Here is a 13,981-nt window from a genome sequence, read left to right as displayed (position 1 = left end):
TGTGCTCTGCAACAAGAGAAGCCACCATAATGAAAAGCCCACGCACCACAACGAAGCGTAGCCCCCGCTTGCCTCAACTAGAGAGGGCCCACATGCTGCAATGAAGACCCAGCGTAGCCAAAAATAAACAAATAAATAAGTTTATTTTTAAAAAATACATTGTGTTGGGAAAACTGGATTCACATGCAGATGAATGAAACTGGACCCTTATCTCACACCATACACAAAAATTAACTCAAAATAAAGACTTAAAGGTAAGACCTGAAACTAGAAAAAAAAACTTCTTGACATTGGTGTGGGCCATAATTTTCTAGATTGGACCCCAAAAGCACAGGCAACAAAAGCAAAAATTGATAAATTGGATTGCATCAAAATAAAAAGCTTGGGCTTCCCTGGTGGCGCAGTGGTTGAGAGTCTGCCTGCCGATGCAGGGGACACGGGTTCGTGCCCCGGTCCGGGAAGATCCCACATGCCGTGGAGCGGCTGGGCCCGTGAGCCATGGCCGCTGAGCCTGCGCGTCCGGAGCCTGTGCTCCGCAATGGGAGAGGCCACAGCAGTGAGAGGCCCGCGTACCTCAAAAAAAAAAAAAAAAAAAGAAAGAAAGAAAAAAAAAAGTAAATAAATAAAAAGCTTCTGTACAACAAAGGAATCAATAAAATGAAAGGGCAACCTATGGATTGGGAGAAAATAATTTGCAAACCATCTATCTGGTCCAAAATATACAAGGAACTCATACAAGTAAACAGCAAAACAACAACCTGATTTAAAAATGGATGAAGGAATTGAACAGACATACAAATGGCCAACTAATCATCAGGGAAATGAAAACCAAAGCCATAATGGGATATCACCTCATGCCTGTCATGATGGCTAGTATCCAAAAAATGAAAGATAACATGTGTGAGCAAGGATATGGAGAAAAGGGAACACTTGTACACTGTTGGTGGGAATGTAAATTAATGCAGTCATTATGGGCAACAGTCCAAATGGAGGGTCCTCAAAAAATGAAAAATAGAACTACCATCCAGCAAACTCTCTTCTGAGTATATACACAAAGAAAATGAAATCAGTACCTTTAAGAAATCAGTACCATGTTCATTGAATCATTAATCACAATAGCCAAGACATGGAAACCACCTGTATCCATCAGCAAGTGCATGAAGATAAATGTGGTATATACACATACGATGGAATATTATTCAGCCATGAGAAAGAAGGAAATCCTGCCATTTGTGACAATACAGATGGACTTTGAGGGCATCATGTTTAGTGAGATAAGTCAGAAAAAGACAAATACTGTTTGGTCTCACTTATATGTAGCTTTTTTTTTTTAAACCCACAATGGGATAGCACCACACACCTATTAGAATACCCTTTTGTTTTTTTTAACTGACAATACCTAGTACTGATGAGAATGCAGAACAACTGGAAATCTCATACAGGGCTAATGCAAATGCAAAATGGTACACTCACCCTGGAAAACAGTTTTGCATTTTCTGATAAATTTAAACATACACTTACCTTATGATCCAGGAAACCCATCCAAGGTATTTACCCAAGAGAAACGAAAATTTATTTTCACACAAAAACCATACATCTCTATTTAGAACAGCTCCAGCAGCCTAAAACTGGAAACAACCTAAGTATCTCTAACTGCTGAATGGATAAATAAAACTGTGGTACAGCCCTATAGCAGAATATTCCTAAGCAATAAAAAAGGAGTGAACTACAGATACATAAAACATAGACAAATCTCAAGTGCTAAATAAAAGAAGCCAAACTAAGAAAAAAAAAAGCAACATACATGATTCTATTCACATGACATTCTGGAAAATGCAAAACTAGTTGGAGAAGCAACCAGAGGTTCCCAGGAGTTGAGGTTGGGGAAGGGTCTGACTATACGGCAGCAGCTCAGGGGAGGGTTTTGGCAATGATGGAACTTTTCTATATTGTGGTTGTAGTTGTGATTATACAACCAGGTGTATCTGTCAAAACATAACGGTACATGAAAAAGAGTGACTTCTGCTACATGTGGATTTTAAATATTAATTTAGAAAACAGAAATAGAGAGGGAGAAAGAAAGAGGAGGCCTCTGCTCACTAAGGCCTCAGAGCTCCCTGAATGAGAGATAATACATTCAACAAATGTGTAAGACACCATAAAAACATACCAAATATACAATAGTGAATAAAACAGATATCCCTGCCCTCGAGTAGTTTAGTCTACTTGGGAAGACAGCATCTGATGACTAGGAAAACAGGGACCAAGAGGCTTTGAACAGGATGGCTGCCATCTTTATTTATTTATTTTGGATGGCTGCCATCCTTACATATAACAGCCACCCCCCACCCCCACCCAGCTGTTCTGCCCCCTTCACCTGCAGCCTCATCTGTATTCAACCCTCCACAGCCAAACGTCCTGAAGGAGTTGTCCACTCCCACTATCTCCATATCCTCTTGTCCCACTCTCTCCTCACACCCCACAACCTAGATTCTCCTCCCTCTATGGAACTGTCCTCATCTCTGCCACCAAAGCCGAGTGGTTACTTGACTTCATCTTACTTGACTTCTCAACAGCTTTTGGTTCGGTCGATCACTTATCCTTCCGGAGACATTCTGTGCCGTTGACTCTCCTAGTTTTCCTCGTACCGGTCTGACCGCTCCTTCTCCACCAGTGTTAGCATTCTACACCACTCAGTCCTGCCCTAGGGCTTCTACTCTTACTCTAAGCCCTCTCCCATGGAAGTCTCATCCGTGTCCAGTTTCAGCTGACATTAGTTATCGATCAGACACAAAGGTATATCTTCTACTCAGAGCTCTTCTCAAAGCTCCAAAGTTACAGACACAACCACCCATTCAAGATCTCACATGGATGGCTCAAGGGCACCTCAACTCAACATGTCCAACCCTAGACTCATGAATTCCCTACCAAACCTGTCCTATCCCCATTTATCAGTGTTAGTTCTGGCATGCAGTCAGCCAGGAACACAGGAGTTATCTTTGACCCTCCCACCTCTTGTACCACCCCAATCCAAACCGTCATGAACATCTACTGATTTTATTTCCTAAATCTCTCTCAAGTTTGCCTACATCACTCCACCCCCATTGCCTCCACCCTGGTCCAACATCTATCTGGTAGCTTTCTAACAACCACTACCTGTTCTTACCATATCACCTGGATCCCCTCCACTCCAGTTCCCTACTCCTGCCACTTGGGGGGTGGTGTGGTGTGGTGTGGTGTGGTGTGGTGTGGTGTGGTGTGGTGTGGTGTGGTGTGGTGTGTGTGTGTGTGTGTGTGTGTGTGTGCGTGTGTGTGTGTGTGTGTGTGTGCGCGCTCCCGTCACCCCTTGCTTTCTAAACATCAACGGTTTCCCATTACTGTAGAACAAAGCCCAATCCTCACCAGGATCTACCAATCGCTGCATGGTCTGACCCCACCTACTGCTCTGGCCTCATTCTTCTCACTCACTCCCTTTCCTCCAGCCACAGGAGCTTTCTTTGGTTTCCTCAAAGGCACCATGGACCCTGCTACCACAGAGCCTTTGCACAGATTCTTCTCCCTCTCTGGATTGCTCTCATTTCCGTTACCCCAACATTAACTAAGATACCTCCTCATCCATCAGATTTTAGTCCCATTATCAATTCAGCAGAAAAGGCTTTCTTTACCCCTAAGTCTAGATCAGACACCCTGATTATTTCCTTTCTTTTCCTTGGAGCATTGATTTCCATTTTAAATTATAAAGTAATTAACGTGGTCTTTTGATTGTGTCCACCATCAACACTAAGACTATAAACTTCATGAGATCAGGAACTTTGTATTTTGCTCAACACTGAAACTCTAGTATCTAACACAGCAGCTGCCTCACAGTAGGCACTCAATAAACATTTGCTAAAGTTTGGACTTGGGACTTCCCTGGTGGTCCAATGGTAAAGAATCTGCCTTACAATGGAGGGGACGCGGGTTCAATCCCTGGTCAGAAACTAAGATCCCACATGCCATGGAGCAACTAAGCCCGAATGCCATAACTACTGAGCTCGTGCGCCTCAACTAGAGCCCATGTGCTGCAAACTAGAGAGCCCACGCACTCTGGAACCTTCGCGCCACAACTACAGAGCCCACATGCCCTGGAGCCTGCGCACCACAATGAAGAGCCCGTGCGCCACAACAAAAGATCCCGCATGCCTCAACGAAGATCCCACATGCCGCAACTAAGACCTGATGCAGCCAAAAATATATAAAATAAAATAAGTAAATAATAGATCTTTAAAAAAAAAGATTGGACTCAACAATCCCACAAAATGAGGTATGTATAATGTTATACATGTCCGCACTCTATGTAATATCAATGGATTGGAAACAGCATAACTACCTATCGACAGGGGACTTGATTAAATATATACAGTGAGGCATTCATACAATGGAATACTATGCAACAATTTAAAGCAACTTACATGCACTGATATGGAAAGATGTTTAAGATCTACTTATGAATAACGCAGGGCACAGCAAAGTGTGCATAGTGCAGTGCCACTGGTGTCAAAGACGACAATAAATCATGTTTGAATTGTTTGTTGGACGAGAATACTCATCGAACGTTTACAAGAAACTGTTAACAGTGGTTACTTGTTTGGAGGGTAGGTGGGAACTGGGTGGATGGGTGTCAGAGGTGGGAGAAAAAAAACCCTACTGACTACCATTTTGTACTTTTAGATTTGGGAATCCACATGAACATGGTTTATAATTCAGTAAACGATTTTTTTTAAGTGCTCCCTGGCTGGAACCCAATAAGTTCTATTGAATGAATTACAGCACACATGACAGCTTCCTCATCACTGTTCCCATCTCCAACACATATCCCTGTCACCACTGCTGCCACCACTCTGCCACTGCCCCGGGAAGAAGCAGGAAGCTTTTTTAAAGCTACATATCCTTTACATTTGAAAGCCCTACTTTCTAATTACCAATTTACAGTCAGCACTCTTTAGACTTGACAAAGTGCTTTCAAACATGTGCTCTACTTAGGTCCTTATAACAACCTGAGACAGTTTAGACGTTTTTAGCCCCATTTTATAGATTAGAAAACTGAGGTTGTGAGACATTAAGGGTCCTGCCTGAGGTCATGCCTCTGGAAATGGCTGAGCCAATCTCAATCTCCTGATGAAAAGTCGACGTTCCTTCGGATGCAGCTTGGAGGATGACAGCTCCCCCACCATCCCTCCTGACTCCAAAATGGGAAAACAGAAAGATGGCAGCAGGTCTTTCACAGATTTTACTTCAATCCCATGACATTCTAGAACAGTGTGGATCAGTCTGGGTATTGGTCCTAGGGGACAGGACATGCTGAGAGGGGAAAACAGACAACTTCTGTTTTGATTGTTAACACTCACCCAGCAGGGAAGGAAAGAAGGAAAAGCTTCTTGGCTGGTGTGGAGAGAATCCTGCCAGAAAATGGGATGGAGGCTCTAACTTGCCAAAGACATCCCCCATGGTCCCATTAACACCATGATACTGCACCAGAGAGACACTAAACACTTAGGAACGCTGCTGATTTCCTGGCAACTTTTGTTTGTTTGTTTTGGTTTGGTTTTTTTGCGGTACGCGGGCCTCTCACTGCTGCGGCCTCTCCCGTTGCGGAGCACAGGCTCCGGATGCGCAGGCTCAGCGGCCATGGCTCACGGGCCCAGCCGCTCCGTGGCATGTGGGATCTTCCCGGACCGGGACACGAACCCGTGTCCCCTGCATCGGCAGGCGGACTCTCAACCACTGCGCCACCAGGGAAGCCCTCCTGGCAACTTTTGAAAGCAAGATTGTGTTTCTACTGTCTGAGGCATGGGTGGAACGTTTGAGGGTGGAACTAGAGAATGGGAGGATTCGGCTGCTGAGGATGAGTTGCGGGTCACCCTGGGTGTGCATCACAAAATGTTTCCCTACGTAGTTTCCTCTGGTTCCATTTCTTAACCTCCAGATGGACCCTAGAGTCCCAGATTCATGTGATGCTCCGAGTGAGTGAGAACTATGAGACAAAAGAAGGAGATGTGCCCTTCACAACCAGAGCCTAGATCCACCGTTCAAGCTGACTGGGGGCTTAGAGGAGAGCAGCAGCAACAGTGAAAAGGACAAGAACTCAGCGTTCCTCCAGGATTTATCATCATCTAAGATATGGCACGTAATTCAAGAAAGCCATGTTAATGTGCGACATCCAAGGCCATTCATAAAGGTCTCAGAACAAATGAAGGATTCGTGTGTTCCAATTAGCAAGAGTCTAACTGGAGTAAAAAGGTGACCTGCACAACTCCTCTGGTCCCTCCTAAGACAGAGACCCCACCACCTTAGGAAAAACATAGCTTCTGATGTAATATGATGTGTTTAGACTGCGTAGGAGAGAAAATAGCATGCTCACCTTCAGACAGAAAAGGCAGAGAATTTTTAGCCTTTTTTCGAAGAAAGGAGCAAGTAATTGTCAATAACTCTTCATCTAACTCTGAGATCTTCAAGTCACAGCTACTTTAATCACTCCAGAGGCCATAAAAATTTCTCAAGGAGTGTTGTAAAATGTAAATGCTAACAACATTTACCAGAAAGCCAACTTAGTTTTAGTTTAAACCTAAATTCTCAAATGAACTAGCTAATTTAATTTAGCTCTAATGTGGTACATCTCCAAATGGTCCACGGATAAAAATGGAAAGAGCCAAAGTGTTGAAAAGTACAAGGTCCATAAACGCCTTCAGCTACACAGCAGCTCAGCAATCTGTAACAATTAACTTTCCTCCCCAGAAGCTTCCGACTCTTCGAGCAAATGCACACGCCCACCCTTTGTTGTCTAAGAGACCAGGGTGATGAAAGGGAAAAGGAATTCTCCCCAAGATCAACATCTGACCACCAGAAATAGGAGTGCCTTCACACTGAAACAATTCTCCATGGTCCTATTGTTCTACTTTTTTCTAATGATGGAAAAATCTAATTCCAGGGAAATGTTAATAGCTTCATTATGTGACCACGGGGCTAATCAGTTATATAGCTAAAGAGTTTGGGGGCTAAACTATAAGGTATTTTTGGAACAACATCTGATCTCTTGATATAAATCTATTGTTACCAAGGATTTAGTAGTTTAAGCAAAACTCCCACAGGATGGAGACCCAAAGGACCAAGACTAAAAGGATTTCATTCGGAACATGCTAAGGACTGACCCAGGCTGGGGATACTCAGGCTGATACTTGGTAGGTCCAGTTCAATGCAGGGTGGGTGCCAGCACCCACCACCAGATGAAGAGCAGAAAAACAAACTAACAAACAGGTGCTTGGAACCATGTTGGGAGCAAAATATAAGACAAGCACTCAGAAAATTCTGGCAAACCATGAAGGAAGGATCAGAGGAGTCTAGATCTCTGTCAGTCGAGGAGGCCTAAGGAAGGAACCCTTGGTCGTGTTAAGGAAGTAAGAATCCACATTTTCCCTTAGTTGGATGCACCTGCCCATCATGAGAACAGTTTCTAGGCAAAGAACATGAAGAAAGCCTCCAGGTGCCAGGGAGCCCTGGGCAGAAGGTAAGGAGGTTTGGGCAAACAAGGCCACTCCCCTGGGCCAATCCACCAGACAAGAGAAAGTCACATCCCCCAAGGCCACCCCAGATAGGAGAAAAGAAGGAAGCCACCTAACATGTGCAAATTGACCCATTAAAAAAGTCCTTGTTTCAGGGGACACCCACATCCCCACATCAGAACTCTCTCCAGTGGTCTGTCACATGGTCCTAAAAACATCTCAGATGGGAGACTGGGAGCCATGGGCCACCACCTCCCCTGACCTGGTCCCACAATCACCACAGGTCTATTGTGGCAATGCCACTGCTCTGGGAAAGTGACAGTCCTCAAAATGTCTCCACAACTCTGGCAACTGCCTCAGATTGAAGGATCCCTTTTATATTTTCATGCCCAAAACTACCCGACCCTTACATTCCACAGTTACCTTGGTCACACTGTACCTCTACGTCTTAGCAACTATAGATAAGAGTCATAGAAGTGTTAGCTATGATAATTATTTAAGCCTATTTCCTTAAGGGCTTTTTCTTTCCTCTTAGAAAATTCCTTAGAGCCCTATGCTATCAATAATAATGATAGTAATAGTGATAGTAGTCATAATAGCTCATGTGTATTGAGCACTTACTGTGCTAAGGGCTTTACACATTTCCATTTCCTGCCCAGTTAAATCATGTCCCATCAGCCCTACGGGGTAGCTACTACTATTGTTTCCATTTAACAGAAGAGGAAACTGAGGCACAGTGTGCCAACCTTCATCCCATCTTGTTCCCTCACTTTGTGAGGAACCCCACGCCAAACAGTAAAGCCTCAGAAATCCAAAGTTTATGAGCAGTGTTTGTTAACTGCGGGCAGGGAAGGGAGAAAAATACTCTTTGGTCTGGGTTTTTGGAAGAGGACTCTTGACTCCCTTTGTCACAAAATGCACACAAGATGTAGCTATTCTACTATTTTGCTGTAGCTCAGAGTACAGCCAATTCTTACCCTAGTGTCTTCTTGGACCTCCCAGTCACTGGAGAAAGTTGCCAGTTGCTGCCCTTGGGAACAGTTTGAAAACTGGAAAAGGCTGGAAAACATCCTTCTGTTCTCTTGAGTGTCTGGAAAGATGGCATCTTGGAAATTGACTCCATGAGGCAAGAGGTTATAATTTTCATCCATCCTAATGGAAAAAAGGAAAAAAGCACAGCTGTAGACTGGATACATATGGGGTGTACCATCCTGAATCAAGAGTCAACAGAAGACTGTGACAGTGTTGCCAAATTTATGACAATGTCTTTTTTTAAATTATTGTTAATTTACAATGTTGTGCTAATTTCTGCTATATAGCAAAGTGACTCAGTTATACACGTATATGTACTTTTAAAAATATTCTTTTCCATTATGGTTTATCCCAGGAGACTGGATATAGTTCCCTGTGCTATACAGTAGGACCATGTTGTTTATCCATTCTAAGTGTAACCGTTTGCATCTACTAACCCCAAACACTCAGTCCATCCCTCTCCCTTCCCCCCCGTCCTCCTGGGCAACAAGAAGTCTATTCTCTTTATCTGTGAGTCTGTTTCTGGTTTGTGGACAGATTCACTTGTGCCATATTTTAGATTCCACAGGTAGGTGATATCATATGGTATTTGTCTTTCTCTTTCTGACTTACTTCAATTAGTATGATAATCTCTAGTTACACTCATGTTGCTGCAAATAGCATTATTTTGTTCTTTTTTTATGGCTGAGTAGTATTCCATTGTATATACACCACATTTTCTTTACTCATTCATCTGTCAATGGACGTTTAGGCTGTTTCTACGTCATGGTTATTGTGAATAGCGCTGCTGTGAACATAGGGGCGCATGTATCTTTTTAAATTATAGTCTTGTCCGTGTATATGCCCAGGGGTGGGCTTGCTGGATCATACGGTAGTTCTATGTTTAGTTTTCTGAGGAAGCTCCATACTGGTTTTCGTAGTGGCTGTACCAACTTACATTCCCGCCAACCGTGCAGGAGGGTTCCCTTTTCTGCACACCCTCTCCAGCATTTGTTATTTGTAGACATTTTAATGATGGCCATTCTTATCGGCATGAAGTGGTACCTCACTGTAGTTCTGATTTGCTTTTCTCTAATCATTAGTGACGCTGCGCATCTTTTCGTGCGCCTACCGGCCACCTGCATGTCTTCTTTGGGGAAGTGTCTGTTGAAGTCTTCTGCCTGTTTGTTTGACTGGGTGGTTTGTTGTTGAGCTGGATGAGCTGCTTTTATACTGTGGAGATTAAGCCCTTGTCTGTCGTATCATTTGCAAATAGTTTCTCCCATTCCCTAGGCTGTCTTTTCGTTTTCTTAATGGTTTCTTTTGCCGTGCGAAAGCTTGATTTTGATTAGGTCTCTTTTGTTTATATTTGTTTCTATGTCTATTGCCTTGGGAAACTGACCTAACATCCGCACGGTTTATGTCAGAGAATGTTTTGCCTATGCTCTCTTCTAGGAGTTGTATGGTGTCATGTCTTATGTTTATGAGAAGAAGTCTCATGAAGGCGCAGAGTCTCTAGGCCATTTTGAGTTTATTTTTGTGCATGGTGTGAGTGTGCGTTCTAACTTCACTGATGTAGATGCAGTTGCCAATTATACGACAATGTCTTACACGGCTCTCATCAGAGGAGTGACTTTGTTTCTCTGCCTCACATCACATGAGTCTATTCTTAAGGTTTTCAAAAAACGTGAGCTGGGGAATGGGGGAGTGTGCGCATGTGTCTGTTTGTCTATTTGTGGCTCCCAAGTGGCCATCCTTCTCAGAGTGTTTCTTGGTGAAAGGAAAGCCAGTTGTAATGAGCCGGGATTCAAGTCCTACCATTGCTACTTACCTCCTGTCTGACACAAAGTGAATTTCTTAAATTCTCTAAGCTTCCATTTACAATCTATAAAAAGAGGATGACAACAGCGCCTTATTATTTAATGGTGGTGTAAGGACTGCATTTTAAGAAGTAAGTAAAGCATCTGGCACAGAGTGAGGACAGTATGAAAGTTAGTTAATATTTTTACAGAGCCTCACGTAAAGTATCTGTTGGCAAGATAAAGTCAAGAAAAGGAAAAGGAGAGATGGGAGTTACCCTCCGGCCAAAAGGGGGCATTTAGGGGTCACCAGGGAGTCTCCACTGCCACTTTCTCCTGTGACACTGACCAGAATCTGTTCTCTTCTCAGTGGGTCCCAGAATAACAGAAGAGGAATGATTTGTATGCGGTTGTTAACATACATCAGGGCAACACAGCCCTGAGAAATAGAAATCTGTCAGACTACCATTTGACTCTGTATTTCTGCCCTAACGTTTTATAAACATGTCATAGCAAAAGATGAAAGAGTTGGCTGACCACCGCAGAGCCAGCAGACAAAACTGTATTTCATTATAAAATCGGAAAAGAAAATAATCTCTTCTCAAGTACTCCAGCTCTTTTTTTTTTTTTTTTTTCAGTACGCAAGCCTCTCACTGTTGTGGCCTTTCCCGTTGCGGAGCACAGGCTCCAGACGCGCAGGCTCAGCGGCCATGGTTCACGGGCCCAGCTGCTCCGCGGCATGTGGGATCTTCCCGGACCGGGGCACAAACCCGTGTCCCCTGCATCGGCAGGCGGACTCTCAACCACTGCGCCACCAGGGAAGCCCCAGCTCTTTTTTCTTGGGAAAATTAAGTTTTATTGTTGAATAGTTTTATAGGTGGGTTCCCAGTGTTTTCCCTAAATAAAGGCATGAAAAAATCTATGTGAAGTTTCTCTGTATCAAGAAGACACTGTCTCACTCCTTGCTGACTTCATTTAGAAACACTTACTTCTCAAGCAATTAAAAAAACTCAGCTTAATCTAGCTAAACCACCCAAGCCAACACAAAGCACGCCATGTATTCTAAACTTAGATATTCTGGCTTCAATATGGAAAACATGTGTTGACATGAGCTTCCCGACGGCCCTCTGTGGAACTTACTGTTTTCTTTCTCAGTGACATGAAATCTCGAGAGCTAAAAGTGAGTCTGCAGGCCAAGGTCATGGTCAGTCCATATTTCCTTACTGCTACTCCAGAGGCTGGGAAGACTGGATCCTCTGGATCCCCTGAAGATCAAGATAGAGAGTGAATCCACGGCCCATCACAGCCGTGGATTCACTCGCTGTCTTGATAGATACAGAACCTCAAAATGGAATCTAACGTATCAGTCTTCTCCTTCAACTGGAGAAAACCAATGCATTTAGGGTTCCACCTGCTGTTTTTTATTTCAAACTTCAGTTGAACCCATCGTCTGAATTCTTATCCACACGCATTTCACCGTGACCACAAGACCAGCTTTCATGGAACTGCACGCGATTCCAGGAGTCTCCAATCAGACAGGGCGTCCTACCTAATTCACCTCTGTATTCTTCAAAGCCCTGTGACACCCCGCCCGAGCCCTTACCGTCCTCCATAAACCTTTGCTATTTCGAAGAGCCTGGCATTGAGGTCTGCTGGCAGCTGATATGAGCTAACATGAGTGAAACAAGAAGACAACAGCTGGGCTGCATTCCACACCATTCCCATCTTGGCATTTAAGCAGGTGCGCAGAATAGAGTAACTATTCGTTCCCCATCTAACCTGAACCAGGTGTTTTGCATGAGTTACTGTGTTTTTAGTCTCAACCAGCCTTGTTTCTCACATTATGAAGGTGAGGCTATTGAGGTTCTGGACAAGGTCAGTAACTTGCTCAAAATCATAGGGAGAGCAGAGCCAGAATTCCAGCAACGGTCCGATTTCAGAGGGGCTTTGTTTTGACCACCGCCCAGCCCAAACTACTCTCACCGAATCCAGCTTAAAATATAGGGTCCCACCTAAATTAGGGTTCCACCTGTTCTTTATTTCAAACTTGAGTCGAAGCCATCGCCTCAATTCTTATCCACAAGCATTTCATCTGGACCACAAACCAACTTTCATGGAACTCAATCAGAGAGGGCTCCTGCCTGATTTACCTTTATATTCCTCAAAGCACTGTGACCAGGGTCTCCCCACCCACCCCCCGGAGCCCCCCGCATAAACCTTTGCTCCTGGAACAGGCTGGCTACTTGTTGCTGGAAACCACCTAGAGTTTTTGCCTGAAACATTCTTCTGCCCTTTAAGCGCAGGAATCATCCCTCTTTTGCCAAGTCTTAGCCAGAGGTACCCCGGATGTTGTAGACACGTCGGGAGGAGCAGGAAAGAGGCGAGTACGGGAAGGAGCCCAAGGCATCATCTAACATCGCACGCACGGCCAGGATCCTGTGGGAGGTCCTGATCCGGCTCCCAATAAAGGTGACCTCACACGCAAATGGCCGAGGGGGTGGTGTGGGCGGGAGGTGGCGGGCTCACCTGAGGAAGAAGAAATAGGAGTAATCCTGGACCACGGTGTGGGAGTGACAGGAGAAGTAGCCCAGGCCGGTGAGGTTGAGCCTGGAGCCCGCGGGCACCTCGAGCATGCTGCCCCACGCCTGGTCGCACAGCATCTCGATCTCGGCCGAGTAGAAGAGCCCCGCCTCGCCGGCCTCGTACTGCCAGGGCAGGTAGTTGTACAAGCCGTGCACCTCTTGGTGCAGCGCCAGCACCTTGGCGTACACGATGATCTCGGCCAGCTCGGCGCGGCAGCCCTCGCTCAGGGGTCTCCACTCCGAGGGCAGCTGGCAGCTGCGGGAGGTTCCCAGCCGGCCGGCCAGGCAGAGCGCGGCGAGCAGCAGCCGGGGCAGCATGCCGGCGGCGGGGCGAGCGGCGGGACCGGCCTGGTGGGCGCTGCGCCCGAGGCGCACTAGCCGGGGCGCATGGCGGGGAGGCCCGGGGCGGAGCTGGGGCGCCGGTGGCGTCGGGGAGCCCGGAGCGGCCGGCCCACGGCGCCGCCCCGCCGGCCGGGGAAGCGCAGCCCTGGGCGCTCGACGCGCCGCTCCCTCCGCCGCCAGGATCAGCCGGCTGGCCCCAGCCCGTGACGCTTTAAAAAGGGCGCGGGGAGGGCCGACCGCCGCCTCCTCCTGCCCACCGCGGGTGGGGCGTGGGCGGCGGCGGGAGGGGCGGAGGCGGGACGCGGGCCAAGGACGCGCGAAGCTCGGGAGACGCGGGGCGCTGGACCCGTAGCCCCGGGCCAGGCGCGGTGTTTGGGGAGTGCCGGGCTCCGCGGAAAAGCCAGTGCTGGGAGCGGCGGCCCAGCCCTCTTGCAGCGCCCCGCGGACCGACTGGTTGAAGCTTTCCAGGCGCAAAACCTGTTCCAGATGTAGCATCCTTAGAATGATCGCTGTCAATTGCCATGATTACGCTGTATACGTTTTTGCATTTTCTGTAGTTCATTTAGAGTCAAATACATAGAAATCTAACTTTACCATCGCAGAGGTCAACTAGGAAATTCAATGTGATACAACAAACTTTTCTGGATTCATTCATTCTCTCTCTCTCTCTCCCCACCCCACCCCCTTATTTTTTAATAATGCTCTTAGG

The 13,981-nt window shown here is 45.9% G+C and overlaps 1 protein-coding gene across 1 annotated transcript in view; it reads right to left on the bottom strand.

The window, feature by feature from the left end:
- CCDC3 (coiled-coil domain containing 3) overlaps positions 1-13,433 on the bottom strand; it is a 99,702-nt gene extending 86,269 nt beyond the window's left edge. The window contains exons 1-2 of the mRNA XM_081229206.1: positions 12,875-13,433; positions 8,516-8,690 (exon numbers count right to left, since the gene is read on the bottom strand). Coding sequence (XP_081085332.1) covers positions 8,516-8,690; positions 12,875-13,248 — 549 coding nt within the window. The 5' untranslated portion in view covers positions 13,249-13,433. The remainder of the gene's footprint in view (positions 1-8,515; positions 8,691-12,874) is intronic.
- Between the last annotated feature and the right edge of the window lie 548 nt (positions 13,434-13,981).

This window comes from Mesoplodon bidens, assembly GCF_964165515.1.
Source record: "Mesoplodon bidens genome assembly, chromosome: 3".
Classification (NCBI taxonomy): Eukaryota; Metazoa; Chordata; class Mammalia; order Artiodactyla; family Ziphiidae; genus Mesoplodon; species Mesoplodon bidens.
Note: the sequence above shows the minus strand (reverse complement) of the source record. Positions and strands in the feature narration are given on the sequence as shown.